General features: G+C 38.1%; 1 protein-coding gene and 1 long non-coding RNA gene across 10 annotated transcripts in view; both read right to left on the bottom strand.

Moving 5' to 3' along the window:
* Positions 1 to 588: 588 nt before the first annotated feature.
* Positions 589 to 1,558, bottom strand: LOC101171884 (uncharacterized). The gene is made up of 3 exons (XR_013652644.1): positions 1,358 to 1,558; positions 1,178 to 1,291; positions 589 to 1,082 (listed from the first exon to the last, which is right to left on the bottom strand). It is a non-coding gene; the product is annotated as an uncharacterized LOC101171884 (long non-coding RNA).
* Positions 1,559 to 9,944: 8,386 nt separating this feature from the next.
* pcbp3 (poly(rC) binding protein 3) overlaps positions 9,945 to 17,945 on the bottom strand; it is a 137,280-nt gene continuing 129,279 nt past the window's right edge. For 5 of the 9 annotated variants that reach the window (XM_011489554.3, XM_078939350.1, XM_078939353.1 and 2 more), the window contains 3 exons: positions 14,771 to 14,823; positions 13,797 to 13,966; positions 9,945 to 11,679 (listed from right to left, as the gene is read on the bottom strand). In XM_011489554.3, coding sequence (XP_011487856.1) covers positions 11,625 to 11,679; positions 13,797 to 13,966; positions 14,771 to 14,823 — 278 coding nt within the window. In that variant the 3' untranslated portion in view covers positions 9,945 to 11,624. The remainder of the gene's footprint in view (positions 11,680 to 13,796; positions 13,967 to 14,770; positions 14,824 to 17,945) is intronic. The other 4 variants (XM_078939351.1, XM_078939352.1, XM_078939349.1 and 1 more) reach the window with 3 other exon arrangements.

Genomic DNA, 17,945 nt, shown 5'->3' with positions numbered 1-17,945 from the left:
TCTACTTCTACCCTTCCTCTCCTCTATTCTTGATCATAATTTATCATTTAGTTCTCCATGCCTCTGTCTGGTACAGTGCGATTCATGTATTGTCCCTCTTTTCCTCTCTCCTCCTGGGGAGAGGGAGTGCTTCCAGACTCAAGTTGTTTCATCCGTGCTCCAGTTCCTGACCGTTTACCTCGCCTTTGCTCCTGCTCCTACACTTGGCTGTGGATCCTGCCTCTGGCTCATCTCTGGCTCGTTTCTGCTCTGTACCTGACCGAGTACCTCGTCTCTGCTCCTGCTCCTACACCTGGCTGTGGTTCCTGTCTCCGGCTCGACTCGCGCCTTTGACTGTCCCCACAACCACGGCTGGATGAAGCTCGTCTGCTGGACTTTTATATATGTAGTTGTAGATTTAGATAAGTTAATTCTTCTCTAAGAGTTCTGGTAAATCGCCTGTCCGTCCTGGGGGAGGATCCCTCCTTCATGTGGGCACCCCTGAGGTTTCTTCGTTTTTTCCGGAATCCGGTTTTTTTGGGAGTTTTTCCTTACCGCGAAGGGGGGTCTAAGGGCAGATATGCCAGTATAGCTTAGTCAGTTTGTTAGTTCATTTTAGTATTTTTCTATTGAACTCTTTGTATTCGTGATCCTTTTGATTTCATGTTTTACTTCGAAGCCCATCGAGACGACTGTTGTTGTGATTTTGGGCTATACAAATAAATTGAATTGAATTGAATTGAAGATAAGACAGCAAGCACGTTTTAAAGGAGAGAAGAAAGTAACACAATAAACAACTGCAAAAACATGTGAAATCTTAGATAAAAAAAAAGAAAATGTTTCACCTCTTGTATTAATTTGTGCTCTGGCCTGGCCAGCTGTCGCTGCATCTCTGACAGCTTCTCCTTCGCTGTGGTGCTGGATTTAAAAAGACCGACAATCCTACGCCCCTTACTTCGGATGTCCTCTAGTTCAGGGGTTTGGGCAAGGGACTTTTTCACCACCAAATTAAGCATATGTGCAAAACACATTATGTGCCGAAGCAGTAATATATTAGCACATGCAACCATGTTGGGAGCACAGTCTGTAACCAGGCCTGTCACCTGGAAGAAAGATTACATGTTCACAAATCATGTATATTAGGTAGTGGGAGGCCATAGTGATGAATGATCTTGTACTTTATTGATCTGGCTCGCACCTTCCCTTTAATTCCCCATTCTTCCATGAGAAGATTTTTGGCCTCAGCCAAGTGAGCTGCAGTGTGGGTTTGGGGAAACTTCAGAACCCCCAAGACCACAGAGGCCAGCTCCACCTAGAATGAACAAAATCAAACTGAGATACATAAACCAAAGCATTGCACAAAGCAGGGGATATCTACCTCCTCGGTGATAAAATGGCATGTTACAGCCAAGTAAGCGTCCATGTTAATGGATGTCCACATATCTGCTGTAAGGCTGACAGCAGAGGCCCTGCTAACCACATCTAAAGCCTTCTCCTTTTTGGCTTTGTACTTCTCCTCCACCATTGTCCTCAAGGCCTTCCTATTAGGAATTATGTAGGATGGGTCCAAAAGGTTGACAAACGCCTAATAGTGACAAATAAAATACAGCCTATTATGTACACAAAAACATAAATAATGTAAATGCTATATAATATTAGCCACCTTACCTTGAAGCCTTTGTCTTCAACAATTGAAAATGGTTGTGCATCCATTACAATCATATCCACCAATGCAGAATCAATTTCTTGCTTTCTTGACACTGCAAAATATACATATGAAGAAAAAAAAAACATTAATTGTAGAAGCTGAGCCTCAAACCCACAACCTCAGCATTCTCATGTCACTGATTTTTCCACTGAGCTATCTGTTTTAGTTCTTATTTAGTGTGCCATTAGTTAGATTTATTCTTATTACCAATATGAGGTGGATTGAAGGCTTGATTTGCCGACTGCGGAGTTTCAACATGATGAACGGAGCGGAGATGTCGCATCATGGAGGATGTACTATCATTAAATGCAAATTCATGTTTGCAAATCAAACATTTCACCTAAAAAAGAAATGGAAAGAATAAAAATGATTCCTTTCAACTGACAGACATACCTATAAAACTGACATAATCAGCAATGGCTACTAATAAAATAACGTTAATAGTGTATTACCTTATTTGGAGAAATCAAGTTGAAATGATCCCAAGCCACAGAACGTTTTTTACCGGGTGCCATGACGTTGATTCTTACGATACACGGGAAACAACAGAACTGGTCGGGAAACGTTGTTTGGGATTCATCTGTATTTATAGACAACAGCGCGCCCTTCTGATCAAACACACCTGAGATCTGAAACCTGGTTCAGGTGAGTCATGCATTTGGCGCGTCATACGTCATCAATCACGTGATCTGCGCTGGTTGACACACGCTTCGAAACATTGTGTCGAAACACTCTGTTTCATGAAGGTGAACCGCGCGCCGAAGCCCCGTGTCAAACGGGCCATCCCTACTTTTTCTTTTTCCAGCAGAGTTGCCACTGCTGTTTTGCTTATAGTGTTTTTAGTCATTGTTTTTAATGTTTTAACCAACCCTGACACCCTTGCTTTTATCCATTTTTAAACTGTTTTCTGCTCATTTTAGTATCTTGGTGGTTGGACCTGGCTGAAGGTGGCTGCCTCCTCCTTTTATCCTTATGGTAGCTGGTGGGTGCCACACATGGTATTGTGTAAGGGGGACCCCCCTGTTTTCGGCCCATAAATTAGTGGTGTCCTGCTCAGGTGCACCTCTTTGGTTTTTGTATTTTCTTTTAATCTCTGTTTGGGTTGTGATGTGTTTTTGTGTGCATTTAGGCCCTGAGCAGGTATCAGGATCGGAGATCTCCCTTGGTGGTGTTTGTGGCTACCCACCGGTGCAGTGGGGCTGGGGCGATCCTGGAGGCAGCTGCCCTCAAGCAGTGTTGGAGTGCGGTCCAACTGTCCGAGTTTATTTTAACCTTCTCTTTTATGGAACTTGTGTCAAGTTTTTAATAAATTGTATATTTTTAACCTATCAAATCCAGTCTCCTTTTGGGGTGCAAATTTAAGAGGGCGTTCGGTCACAAAGCCTGACAACATCACCTACAGGCTCCTCTTACCAGCTCTGTGAGGTGATGATGTTCATATTTAATTTGAGCCTCAGACTGGAGAAGGTACCAGACCTCTGGAGGACTTCCTGTCTGGTTCCGGTTCCAAAAGTACGTTGTCCTATGGAACCGAACCACTTCAGACCTGTCGCCTTAACCTCCCACCTGATGAAGACTATGGAGAGGATCATCCTCAGCCATCTCCGCACCCAGGTGAGCTCAGCACTGGCTGCAGTTTGCATATCAGGCCCGATGCTGCAGGTAGATCCTTTTTAAGTGGAGTGGTGACTGAGGCGGAGGGGGACACCGACGCCCCAGATGCACCAGGTGACACAAGTAAGAGAAATGATTAAAATGAATGCAGTCAAGTCACAATTTTATTTTAGTTGCTGGGTGTTCCAGCGGGGCCAGTGGTTACGATGCTGCAGCTGAGCAGCCCTCTGGACCCAGCGTCTCCACGGCACGCGGCTCTCAACCCTCCAGCAGTGGACGTGTCCTCACCAATGCAGTCCTTGAAATGCAGAGGGAAGTCATTAGTTCAGAGAGGTGGCCAAGGAGTTGGGCGAAATCAAGACTGCCCTGACTGAAATAAACTGCACGATGAGGGAATTCTTGAATAAATAATATTTTCCACACCTTTTGTTGTTTTTTACAAGCGATGCATCACTTCCAAACGCTGGCGCACAGCAGCAGCCTTTGGCCCAAATGCGAGGGGATGGGGCTCAGGTTCGGGGCCAACACAGCGATAACTCTATTATTTATGAGGATGAATTGCACAACATGCCAATATTGCAGGACATGTTTCACTTTTCTTTTTGCAAATATGTGTTTATTTGAATTTCTGTTGTAATTTTCATTTGATTTTTGTTTGTTTCACTGCTGATTGATCCAACAGGTGTTTGTGTATGCTGTTAATTGTAAGACTTGCTTTGAGAAGTCTTCATGTTATTTATGAGAGGCAGTATTGTCATTTTCACGTGTTTCTTCCATCTGCCCACGGTGTCGCCATTTCTCATTTCACCCGTTTTTGTGCGCACGCCTGGGTCAGAGCTTCCGTGAAGGACCGCACATTTTCCCGTCAAGTTTGCTTTTTATAAATATTGATTATTGCGTAGAGAGTGGCATACGCCTTCTTTTGTGCGTACGCAACGTTTATAAATGAGGCCCCTGGTCCTGGACTTCAGGAGGTCCTCACCACCACAATCACCAGTGAACATCCAGGGTTCAGACATTGAGGTCGTGGACACTTAAATACCTGGGTGTTCACCTGAACAACAGACTGGACTGGTCCAACAACACGGATGCTCTGTACAGGAGGGGTCAGAGTCGCCTTCACCTGCTGAGGAGACTGAGGTTGTTCGGCGTGTGCAGACAGCTGCTGAGGACCTATTACGACACTGTGGTGGCCTCAGTGGTCCTTTATGGAGTTGTGTGCTGGATGGGGGGCAGTACAGGCAGAGACATGAGGAGGCTTAACAAACTGGTCAGGAAGGCCGGCTCTTTCCTGGGCTGCACACTTGAGTCCATCGAGGAGGTGGCGGACAGGAGGATGTTAGCTAAGTTAACATCCATCATGGATAACCCCTCCCACCCCCTGCACCAAACTGTAGAGGCGCTGACCAGCTCCTTCAGTACCAGACTGTTGCACCCACAGTGCAAGAAGGAGCGCTACCGCAGGTCATTCCTCCCCACAGCCATCAGACTATACAACACCGTTTTACAATGACACACTGGGGTCCCACAAGTGTTTTTTTTATTCACTCATTTATTTATTTTCTTTTGTTGTGTTTGTGGTTTTTCAATTTTTAATTGTTTTTGTTCCTGAACAGTTGTTTGTTTTTGGTGTGAACTTCATTACTTATTTCTGTATTTTTTACATGTTTTTTTACAGTTGATCACATGTTTTGCAGACCACATGTTTTTTACACTTTTGCAGCTGTATTTATTTAATATTTAATGTGTATTTATTTATTTAATAAAAATCTCATTTTTGATAATAATTTTCATAATGATTTTTTATTATTTAATATGAATGTCATTTGTGATGTCCTTTTTTGATGTTATATTATATATATTATTTCTGAATGTCGTTTTTGCTGCCACAGATAAATGAAGTTTCCCCATTGTGGGATTAATAAAGTCATCTATCTATCTATCTATCTATCTATCTATCTATCTATCTATCTATCTATCTATCTATCTATCTATCTATCTATCTATCTATCTATCTATCTATCTATCTATCTATCTATCTATCTATCTATCTATCTATCTATCATCCATCCATCCATCCATCCATCCATCCATCCATCCATCCATCCATCCATCCATCCATCCATCCATCCATCCATCCATACATACATACATAAATAAAAAATGGTTCCAAATCACCCCAGTTCTTAATCCTATTGAGAATTTATGGTCAATCCTCAAGTGGCGGGTGGACAAAAAAAAACACTAATTCGGACAAACTCTAAGAAATGATTATGAAAGAATCGGTTGCTGTCAGTCAGAATTCGGCCCAGAAGTTGATTGACAGCATGCCCATTCGAATTGCAGAGGTCCTGAAAAAGAAGGGCCAACACTGCAAATACCGACTCTCTGCATAAATGTAATGTAATTGTCAATAAAAGCCTTTGAAACGTGGGAAGTGCTTGTAATTAAAAACAACTGAAGCAAAGATTTAAAAGCAGTTTAGCAGCAAACTTTGTAAAAACTAATATTTGTTTCTCAAGACTTTTGGCCATGACTGTAGAATTCAAATTTTACTTCTTCTATTTTTTGCAAAAAGGAAAAGTTTAGTTGTTGAAACCCTTGATAAAGTATGCGCTGGCAAAGAAAGAGAAAAACACCAAATATTAAGTTCTCAAAAATTAATATTTTGTTTATTAGACATGAAACGAAAAAGTCAATACAAGAGAAAAAAAAAGTTTTATCATCACCTCATACAAAACATTATAGAAACAACCTAAGTTATTACAAGAAACCTTGAATTTGAAGTAGCAAACAAAATAAATAACATTCCAACTTAGTGTCAAAAGTAAAATTTTGATACTCTTATTTCAAAATAAAAAATCGGTTTGATCCTGACAGCAAAACAAATAAAGTCAGGTTCATGCTGTTAAAGCGTTTCACAGGGGTCATGTTCTGGAGGTCAGTAGATGTTTACAACAAATAATAATGCATGTGTGACCTTTTCTTTCAAAGAAGCAGATAAAAAGTAGGAGACAGGCTTTTTTTTTCTATTTTCCTTTTTATTCCAACTGATTTACTATGGATTTTCTACCCTCGCTTTTGGAGTTGATAAAAAAAAATAAATAAAATAAAAAGAATGCTGCACCAAAGTGGTATTGCCCTTCATCCTTAATACAGCAAATTGAGCTTATAGTTTGAATTGACAGTAAATGTTGCTACAATTGGTGTTAGCATGTTCCCAACGGCCAAATTTAAAGGTACTCATGAGTTGCAGTTTATTTCTGAGATTTTTTGAACAGTTGCTGTTTTTTTCACTCTAATTTTAGGCCAAAACATTTTCACAGGAGTTTAAAATTAGTTTTACATTTTGTCTACACAAAAAAAATGCTTGTCTTTTTGGGATTGAACTGTTAACAGCCAGTGTTGCAACAAGAAAAAGACTAAAAGAAATGCTTCTAAAATTGGTCAGGAAGACAAACTTTCCTGGAAATGAGGGAAAGAACTTGAGTATTTTTTTCAGCACAAAAACATTTTTTTTTTAATATTATGTTTTCACCATTTTTTAAATGTTACTATGTAATATTCTACTTTTTTATCTAATATAAAAAAACTAAAAAATCATTACAAAAATGTTCATAACCCACATGTTTTTACAGCAGTGTGAGATCATAGTTTTAGTACAAACAGATATGATGGGTTACAATGTTGTGGGAGAAACTTAAAATCTTAACTGAACTAACTTAAATGTTAAAGAATTAAACAGTGACACACTTAAAAACCAAGGCTGATAAACTATGGAACCCTGGACATGACATTTAAAAAAAAAGTTAGCTGAAAATAGCCATTTGTGCGCACAAAGTACTAATTTGCAGCTATAAAATGTAAAATTGAGTGGAAAAAATTTAATGTCATATCCAGGGCTCCCTAATAAATTGAGGAATGATTGGTAGAAACAGAATCAACTGTAGATAATCAACAGCTAAAAACAGGTGTGATCACTGGGGAAAGCAAGACACTGATAAACAAAAGCTGACCACTGCCTAAAGTAATCTTTAAAAAACAACAGCAACATTACTAAAAAAGGCACAATTTTTTAGTTTTATTGCATACAAATATATACTGTGTCTGTCAACACTGTAACACTCAAAAACAAGCAAATTTGTTCCTGTCAAAACATAACAAAAAGGCCAGACACCTTCTCCGAATTAGCTGGATAAGTGAATGATAATGCAAATAAATCCAGATCCCACTTTACAATCTCAATGTCCCTAAGCTTGGCTGGTAGGTTAAAACCAGTTAGTTTGAGATGCTGAACGAAATAAACCAGAAAAAAAAGGGAGCCAGAAGTCCCAACTCCACTAAAAATGGTCAATTCAGGAATTAGTTGTGCAGTCCCTCTTAGCCGATTTTGGTGTTCCGGTGTTTATGGGTTGACTTGTTTTTAAGATCTAACAACAGCCTTTTCAACTTATGTAATTAATATATAAAATGTGTACAAGCTAATTTATTCACAAAATGGAATTTTCTGTACCTGCTTGTCATTTATATGTCATACTTCGTGGTTGCAGTCATTAAAAGAAAAGAAAAGAAAACCGTTCATGTATCTGTATTTTTCCTATGAACCATGTGGATCCAGGTGTACTGCTGTGACTGATAACCCCCTGCCTTTAAATCCCCACAGCTGTGTAACTGCAGTCAAGACTCATTTGAGGGTATTGGGACTTTTGTTGGCTGGTGTGACCCCGCTGCGGTTCCCTGCAGAAAAATATAAACTAACAATTCAGTGTATAGAAGGGAGGAAATAAACTAGGTTTTCTTAATACTGCTCAATTTTAGTAAGGAGAAAACAGCCAAAAGAAACAATCGAAATACACTGCAAAATAACTTTCATCAACTGTGTTTGAGAAATGGGCCAAGCGAGTATGACATCACCTTTAGGACATGGCTTACTTCCAGTTCCAACAAAACTTTTTCGCGATACATATGTTGCCATGTTGGAACCAGAAATTGCCATTAAGCTGTAAATTGTCCGAGTCAGTATAAATTAACATTTCTATGGCAACCACTCTGACTATTCAGGAGCGAACTTGCTGGAAGTCCACACCCCTTCCACTTGAAAGTAGGCTCAGGGGTATCTGTCAATCAGATTTTTAAAAACATTCAATGTGAGAGCACATACTTTTATTTGGGCATCTTATTGGTCCGTTTTTAACCTAAAAAAACTTGCACTATAGAAAAAAAGTGAAAAAAAAATTAGGATTAACAAAAACAAACGGTATAAGAAACGGTATTGGAGCAAGAATGGTAATTCTAACAAACAGAATCACAGAGGCTATGTCCAAATTCCCACCCTACTCCCTAAATACTAAAAAAACTATATAGTGCGGGACTATGTAGTGCCCTGGAGTTTAAAATCAATTTGGACATGATACTCACTACTTTTTTTTTTTTAAACAGCGACAGGGACTTCTGGGAAATCACTCACTCATGTTCTCATATATAGTCAATGGCTTCTTCTATGAAAGGGGGTGTGAAAGCCCCCAAATAGGCAGGTGGTGTAACTGCACAGTCGCTGTTAATAGTCGAATGTAAAAAATAAAAATAAAAACAAAATACATATATATATATATATATATATATACACACATATATATATATATATATATATATATACATATATGGTCATCAAATAAAGAATTGAATTGAATTGAATTAAAGTTAATTAGATTTTTATGTTCTCAAACGTACCTTCCTATAAAATAATTGATAAACAAAAGCAAGTTATGAGATCTACTATCTCCTGTGTTTCATGTATTTGAAACGCAAAAACTGTAATATTTAAAAAGGTGTGGAATAGTTTTCCTGCAGTAAGAATTGTAAAATCATTATGAAGAAAAATGTGTTACCCAGAACCAATTTAGCTTTCGTGAAAATGTTCTGTAAATTTGAATGGGCAACCCACAAAGGAAAACTTTTGAAGAGTTTGTAATCAGAGTTTTCCATATGATCCCAAACATGTATGCACCAGCACTACGAAACAACAGCATCAATATAATATGTCATTGCTGTGGGATACAGATAAATAAAACAGGATTTATTGATGACACAGGGCACAATTTTAGTCCCTTTTCAAGTCAATTTCAAAGAAAACCTTTGGTTTACACTTTCTCTTCTTTTGTTGGGTGTGATACCAAACTCAGAGAACTGATGTTTGTTCATTAGTGCAGGTTTTTATGTGCCACCATGCTTACACAGCCACAGCTGAATACAGAAACAAATCTGTCACATATCCTTTTTTTTTCCACTTGTCTGATTTTAAAATGAACCCCAGAGTAAGAAATGTGGGATTCCACAGTGCACGGCACCGGCACAAAAGGATAGAATCAGTCACACAGCATCCGACTTCCCATGTATAGTTGCTTGTTGAACAGTTCTTTTTGGCTATACTTCGTCAAGAAGAATCCAAGGTTGTCGAATTTATAAAGTTGCCTTTACAAAAAAAAAAATTGGAAATTTGAGTTAAAGTTTAAACCAATTTGGGGGGAAAAATTGAAAGTATAGCATGAAAAAGTGAGCACAAAGAAGAATGTCTTTGTGTGTAGCATAGAGTCAGAATAGTGGAGCTTTCCAATGATTTCCAGGGTCAAAAACAACAGACATCTGAGGAGTCATCAACGTTGCAGAAGTTTATTGTTTGAAAAGTTCAGGCTACTGAAACACCAGGCTGGTCAAACACCAGGATAAACAAACTAGGCGCACGTGGTGACGTGAGGAAGGATGGGTAGAAATTAGAGTGTGCCCATTCCAGTGACTTCAGACGTCAGCCTAAAGGAGGGGGGTAGATAAATAAATAAAACACTTGTGAAAGACGAACTTTTGGTTACAAGTGGAATTAATATGGCTGAAACACTGCACAAACACAATCATTTTCCACACTTTTCACATGAAACAGTTTTGCAGACATGGTTGTTTGACAATGCAGAGACACAGCCCCCCACCCCACTTCGTAGAGACTATACAGCACTACTGCGATAAATACAGTTTATTAAAACAGTTGCAATCCTGAGCAGATAAAGTCAGTAAAATGTTTGCTAAGTGTCAGATTTGTTATATGTTTATAGGAATATAAATAAATACTTATTTGAATACCCTTTGAAAAATGTGTTTTTACAGGTTCATGTAGCATTTTACGTTGATGAGACAAATATAAAGAAAATTTAGCTTTAATTTGTATATTTGAGTATTTCTTTATCCAAGTTAATTTGAATCAAGAGCAGATGAAAAAACTGATTTTTGAAAAAGATTTGTGACGTAGAAAATAAGGTGGGCGTGCCACAAGCTCCCTGCTTCGCTCCATTCTGATGCATTCACTTGCAGACGACTAGATCCATTTACATCTTTGCTTTCCTCGTCTGAGCTGGAATCTGGTTCAACACTGTACAGCTGTATAACTCCAATATTTCTTGCCGGTTATGTGGCACCACTCATATTAGCTTGGCTTTTTTATCATCTTAACAGAAAGCTCTCAGTCATGGGTGACCGCACCAACATTCCGTCAAATTTCTAATTAACTCCTTCCACTCTGCAGAAACTATGTTCTAGAAAATGATATAGATTTTTAGATTTTGGCTAAAACGGCATGATATTAATTAAAAGACCACTAGGAACGCTTTTTACAATATAACCAAACATGATCATTCTACTACACATGCTAAATGAAGATTTTTAACGGTGGAAAGATTTGTAGCTGGGTTGGTTCAGATCCAGCTGACTCAGGTTACTTCCACACTCTAGGGGTTTAAAAATATATTAAACCAATCAATTCAATTCATTTTTATTTATATAGCCCAATATTACAACACAGTTGTCTCAACAGGTTTCACTAATTGTACAAGTTATGAAATCGGTTTTAAAACACAATAGCTGATGGTTAAAGCAAATCTACCTTTACTCAGAAAGTGTAAAAGGGGTTCTCAAATCCATAATCATCTTTAATAATGAAATTCTAGAAATTCTAGCATGTTTTAGTTTAGTTAATTTTAAATGTTAGACTAACAATCAAATTTTTCATCAATTGAAATCATCAGTAAAACAATTGAATCAATTTAAATTACCGTAATTTCTTGGACTATAGAGCGCACCTGATTATAAGCCGCACCCATTACATTTTTAAAGAGGGACTAAAAGTATTTTTGTCACACTATTCCTTTTATTTAGTTATCACACTGGTTGAAAATGTATGTCTTTTTTTAAAGGAATATGTGTCGCCACTTGTGTTTGTGGAGGTTAAACAAAGTAGCATAAAGCTGCTTTTGATGTAATAACCAGATTCGGATGGACTTCAGGGTGTAGTCATGGATGAGGGGTCAGTCCACATAGCAGTCACGTCCCTGAACCTGCCATTGGAATTGTGGGAAAGCAGCAGCCATTAGTCTTTTGGTAAGTAGGGTCTGAAATGCCCTCAAAGAAATCAAAAACACAAAGTCCTACAGAGCATTTGGTGTCCCACAGCTGAACATTTAATTGTAAGATGGAAGTAGCCTCTGGTATGGAAGCGATTCTGTAGCATAATTAAAAAATTAAAAATGAAGAAGCATTTTTTGACTCAAAAGTAAAATGAAAAAGCAATCCACCAAAATGCTTTTTCATTTTCTTCTTCAACACCGCTTATTCTGTCACTTAATTAAAATGATAAAGAAAATGGTATTTGACATTTCATTTTCAAAAAGTTCTCTGGTAAATGTCTAGCTAAATTCATTTAAAAATGTCTAATTTGAAAATTAAAATGGATTTAACAGAAATAAATTTTAATTTTCAAAATGTAACTGCATTAAATGACTCAAAATTCAAATGAAAAATCAATACTTCAAAATGCTTTTTCATTTCTACTTGAAAACCGCTTATTCTGTATCATAATTAAAACGAAAATGCAAAGTGAGGATTGCATTTTCATTTTAACATCCACCCTGCGAATAGTGTTGCATTATTCAATTCGATTAAGCATTTCCAGCGGAGAGGCGGGGCGATGACGTCAGTGCTATCTCCGTGTGTCCGGCTGCTAAGAAACACAGATATGCTAAGAGCAGTGGAGCTTTGTGTTAGCGGCAGAGGAGAGGGCTTTGTGATGGTTGTGAACTTCTGATGATTTTACACAGCATCTCAGGACTATTTATTAGCATTTCTGCCTTCTGCGGTCCTCCTTCGGACGCACCGCGGAAAAGCTTTTTTTCTTCGGACCGGCAGCTAAAAAGCCCCCGATTGCCGAAGGCGGAAATGCTGCTACGATCTGAGAAACCATCATATGAATTTGTGTTTCCAGTGGTGTCCAGAACAAAATAAAGGCTGATGTAATTCCCGCATATTTACATCCAAGATGCTCATTGCCCATTCAGAGTTTTAAGTACCTCCACGGCTAATGTTTGAAGCACATATTAGCCTAATGCTAACCTGTCTTTTGGGTCCTCCTTGCAGCGAAAAAAAAAGCACTAACCGTACGGATTAAAAAAAAACATGAGCGAGCAGGCCCTTAATAACAATCATAACTGCAATAAAAGCACATTTAGAAGATAGATGGCTGGACCAACATGCACTCAGCTTCGTGCTGAGTGCATGTTGGTCCAACCAGCAAACGTTTGGCATGGTGATATCTGCTATAGCTGTTGATGGGGCTCCAGCTGTCATCGAACAGCAAAATCAGCGCAAAGCTGCAAATAAATATGTAAATATTTAAGCGGTCCTCCAACATAGTCCTGAGAAGCTGTGTACAATCATCATCCATTTTAATTGTCAAATTAGACATTTCTAAATGAATTTAGCTAGACATTTACCAGAGAACTTTTGGAAAATGAAATGTCAAATACCATTTTCTTTAACATTTTAATTAAGTGACAGAATAAGCGGTGTTGAAGAAGAAAATGAAAAAGCATTTTGGCGGATTGCTTTTTCATTTTCATTTTGAGTCAAAAAAATGCAGCTTCATTTTGAAAATGAAAAAGCTTTTCTGGTTTTGAATTTTATTTTTAAATATGCTACAGAATCGCTTCCATACTCTGGATCGTAGAAAGGCTGTGGAAGTCATTTTTAGCTTTACTGGTCTCAATGACTGAGCAGTCTTAGAGGAGAAAAACTAGGGTTTATGAGAGCATGCAAACAAATGCTAAAACTGCACATGATTAGTTCATTAGCAAACAAGTTCCTGTTAACTTTCTTTAGTTTATTGGTTTTAAGGAGACTTGGTCTTTATTTTTTTAGTCTAATAACTTCTGAGCAACATCAGATCTAAAAAAAAGTGTTATTGTTCTGACTCACTCCACCATGCAGACCCAGTTCCATCTAGATAGTATTAAACACCACAGTAACAATTCCTAATTACATCCAATAATTATGGACTTCACCAATTATGGAAAGGTGTGCTGACTAAAAGGAGCCAATCAGGAAGCAGATGATTTAATTCTGGGAAAGCTTAAGATGGTAATGAAACTCAAAGGATTTGGAGTAAAAAAAACAAAGTTACCTGGCATTGATAAGGTACTGTGCAAGGCTGATGTTTGCGGGGGTCCCGGTGATGGTGATTTGGCGCTCTGACGAGCCCTCCATTGCATTGGCAATTTTGATCTGCGCCCCGGACATTTGTCGAATCTCATTTATTTTGGTTCCTTGACGTCCAATAATGCAACCTATTAACTAAAGGAAAAAGCACAAGTTAAGAACTTGAAAAACAAAAAAATTATTTTAAGGACTTAAAAACACCAAAGAAAATTGGTGTTTTTTTTAACGTGTTCTTGTGGCATTTTTCTCATGAAGGAGGGCATATACAATTAGAATTGCATTTCTGTGTTTTTCTTTATTCAGATTGTTGTGAATCAGGAGCAGACAAAAATAAAATGCTACTTAAATAAGTTCTCCTTTGTCACGCAACTGAAATGGTTTGGCTCTGTTCTATTCTGATGCATCCACCTCAGGACAAATAGGTTTGTGTCGTATGTCTTCGTTTTCCTTGTCTGAGCTGGCATCTGGCTCAGAACTGTACAGCTGGATAGATCCAATATTGCTTGCCATTTTTGCTAAACAGCTAATGTCAGCTTGGGGTCGTGAGGGGCTTTAAGCTGGCGAGGCAGTGTAAACAAACATATTTCACTTTTTAGGACATTCTTACTTGAATTACACATACTGAAATCTTCTTTGTCTTTCGGCTTTTCCCATCAGGGGTCGCCACAGCGAAACAACCTCACTTTCGAGGAGGAGTCGCATGGTTAACTTGGCAATGTTTTACGCTGGATGCCCTTCCTGATGCAACCCTCTCAATTTATCCAGGCTTGGGACTGGCGCAGAAGAAGAGAAGGGAATAGGGAGCAGCCCGGTTTCAAACCCTGGATTCACGGACGGAAGGCGCCGCAAACCAGCACGAGCTAAACTGGCTTCGAATTACATATACTGAAATGAATAATTAAAAAACTAATCTGCTGATGCTTCTGGAGGTTGACTTACATCATTAGGAATAGTGAGTTCATGGGTGCTGGCAGGGGGAGCGGCATCCAAACCTGGGTTGAGGAAAAACTGTGGTAAATACAACGTCACATTTATTTAACTAAATATACTTCTGTCTCTGTCTCTACTTCACTACTCACGAAGGGGGGTCTAAGGGCAGGGATGCCAGTATAGCTTAGTCAGTTTGTTAGTTCATTTTAGTATTTTCCTATTGAACTCTTTGTATTCATGATCCTTTTGAGTTCATGTTTTACTTCGAAGCCCATCGAGACGACTGTTGTTGTGATTTTGGGCTATACAAATAAAATTGAATTGAATTGAATTGAACTACTGTTGATAAATCTGCAAGTAAAGTCATATTTTAATGATAGAAAATGGTTTAATCTAGCTAGTTTAATAGAAATAATAGAAAATTGTAAGTCTCACCTAAAAGTTAGTCATTTACGCAGTAAACTAAGGCCAAACCTAAATTGCTTCCCTACCCCTCTGGCTCCTCTCTATTGCTCCAATTTTAGTGGCATTTAAGCTGTAGTGATTTCCGCAAGTTTTTTTATAAGAGGAGCCAAAGCGACTTGGGGCTGGCTATCCCTCCACTAGTGGGGTGATCTGTGTTGGTCTTGTAGTGCGGAGGAGAAATGCATGGCCGATGACAATTTATGATGTCATGAAGCTGTAGTATCATCTGAATTTGAAGATACTATTTTTTTCCATCTCTTTCCACTCGGAGGGATAAATGTAGGAATACGGAGAACCCGTAGAGGTAGGGAAGCAATTCGGATTCAGCCCCAGAATGACTGTTAACGCAGTTACTAAAGTCTGACTGACAGGCCTATCTCTGACTCTTGGTTTGCTCATTCGCATTGTAGTTTGGTGCACCTTGTATCACAAAAGGTCAAAAGTAAACCATTTATTGACATTGCATCTTATAATCCGATGCGGTAGGGTGATGTGGCGTGGAGGAAAAACTCATTTCTTCAGGTAGGTGTGCTCTGAAGCACAGAAGTTTACATTTAAATGTAAGTATTGAGTTTTTGCATGACTTTTATAAAGTTATAAAACCGATGTTCTTTTGTATTTCACATGGGATGATACTAGTTTTTCCATATCTCTCTGCTTGGAGGGATAAATGCGGGGAAAGGAAAAAGCCTTAGGGGTAGGGAAGCAATTTGAATTCAGCCCAAAATTCCAGTTTAAACTTGACTAACAATGGCATCTATTCCAACAAGGGAGATCCTTTGTCTCTAGAAGTAGCTTTTCACTTTAAAGATGCTTTGATTTCTGTCCAGGCTGGTTGCTTTCCTATTGTATGCACTGTTAAGTGGTGTATAATTTTATGCAAAAGACAAAAGTCAACTACACCAAGATTTTTATTTATTTATTATTTTAATGCAAAAATGTTTTCTCTTAAAATTAGTTGATTAAATAGGATCCAAATGCTGTTCAGTACCTGTCAGAAATTGAGAAAGACTATAAAAAGCACAATGAGAAAATAATTAGAACATTTAATTTTTCATTGTCTTTTATATATTATGATCGTTTATAAAATCATAACATAGAGGTTAAACTGGAAACATTTGTATGTCAAGCAGATGTCATAAACGCTACAAATTTTTGGACCAACCCATTTTAAGTTTTGACTGTCAGTAAAATATTATTTTAGTGTCAAGTGTAGGAGAAAGCTAGAAAAACTTAAAAAAAGGATGCGACCAGCAAAAAAAGTTGAGGAAATTCATGTCGGCCTCACGTAATACGTGCAGCCAAGATGCGCATTGCCCGCACATATTTTAAGTGAGTCCAAGGTTGCATTTTGTTGTTGACCACACATATTTAAAATTCAAGTTAAAGTCCCACTGCATGATCCATATTCTGAAGGGAGCAGTGAGCCGCAGAAACAGCCACGCTCAGGAACTATTTGCTGCTTTAACCCTTACCGCAACCATAATCCTAACTTTAACCCTTTCTCTGGATCGTTGTGGCCAAGAAAAATGTTCAGGGCTATGTGCGAATAGACACTTGGAATAAAACAAAAAATCTTTCCTTGTTGTGAGCCAGTGTGAACCTCAGGATAGCACAGATTAAAATAGTGGAAAGACAACATTGTTTTGGAAAAACAGACCTGATTATTTTGGCATTTCAGTTCAAAAAGTGAAACAACTGCAATAATTAGACAAAATACTCCAAAACTAATAAAGCACTAGTGTTTTTATTTTTAGTTTGATTATATTTAAATTTAGACTGTTCAGACCTAACTACTAAGATTTCCTGTGACACTATTAAACTCGTAACAGTAGTGCCAAAAACTGCAAATCTCTTGTTGTCTTGTTTATTTTTCTGAATAGCGACTGAATTACACTGTAATTGTGTTGTGGATGTTACATGTCATAATGACAGTAAAAGTATTCTATTCATTTCAATTCTATTCGATTTTTTGCCATCACTTTGTGGATGCCCTTAATCCTACAACAAACAGGATTTTATGACTTCTATCAAATAGAACTTTGTTATTAAAGCACTTTTCATGTAATTAAAAGTGCTTTACAGACTAAAATCTCTAAAAATTAGAAAGAAAGAAAAAACTTTTACAAAAAAAGAAAAAAAATCCCTCAATTTAAAATGACATAGCCATATAAATAAAATTCAACCACGCTTGTCTTTGATGTTTTATGGTTATTATGTGTATTCTAGCTTTATATTTCCTTTACTTCAGTAATGATAAACGGGACAAATGTTCAGAGCATTGTAAACAAAAAAGTTTCTGGGTCTGGCAGTCGGTTTATGATGCACTCTTCTTTTCCCAGTGCAGGGTCAGAAGGGACGCTAGAGTTATTTCACACTACTTCAGGGCAAAGGTGGGTACTCCCTGGACAGTTGGCCAGGCAGTACAGAGCCACACACAGAAGGACACACTCACATTCAATCTCAAGGGATAATTCAGAGTCGCCATTAATTTTACATGTTTTTGCCCGAGACTCCGGCGAAGACCCACACAAGCACAGGGAGAACATGCAAACTCCATATTGGAAAGACTCAGCTGGAATCTTAACCAGAGACTTATCGCTGAGAGGTGACAGTTGAAGTTATTTGTTTGTACTATAGGGCATACCAGATTATAAGTGTCAACAAAGGGTCTATAAAACACATTAAGTAAGACAAAAGAGTCACAGAGAAGTCCATC

Source organism: Oryzias latipes, chromosome 21 (assembly GCF_053564925.1).
Source record: "Oryzias latipes strain Hd-rR chromosome 21, Olatipes_Hd-rR_3.1".
NCBI classification, from domain to species: domain Eukaryota; kingdom Metazoa; phylum Chordata; class Actinopteri; order Beloniformes; family Adrianichthyidae; genus Oryzias; species Oryzias latipes.
Note: the sequence above shows the minus strand (reverse complement) of the source record. Positions and strands in the feature narration are given on the sequence as shown.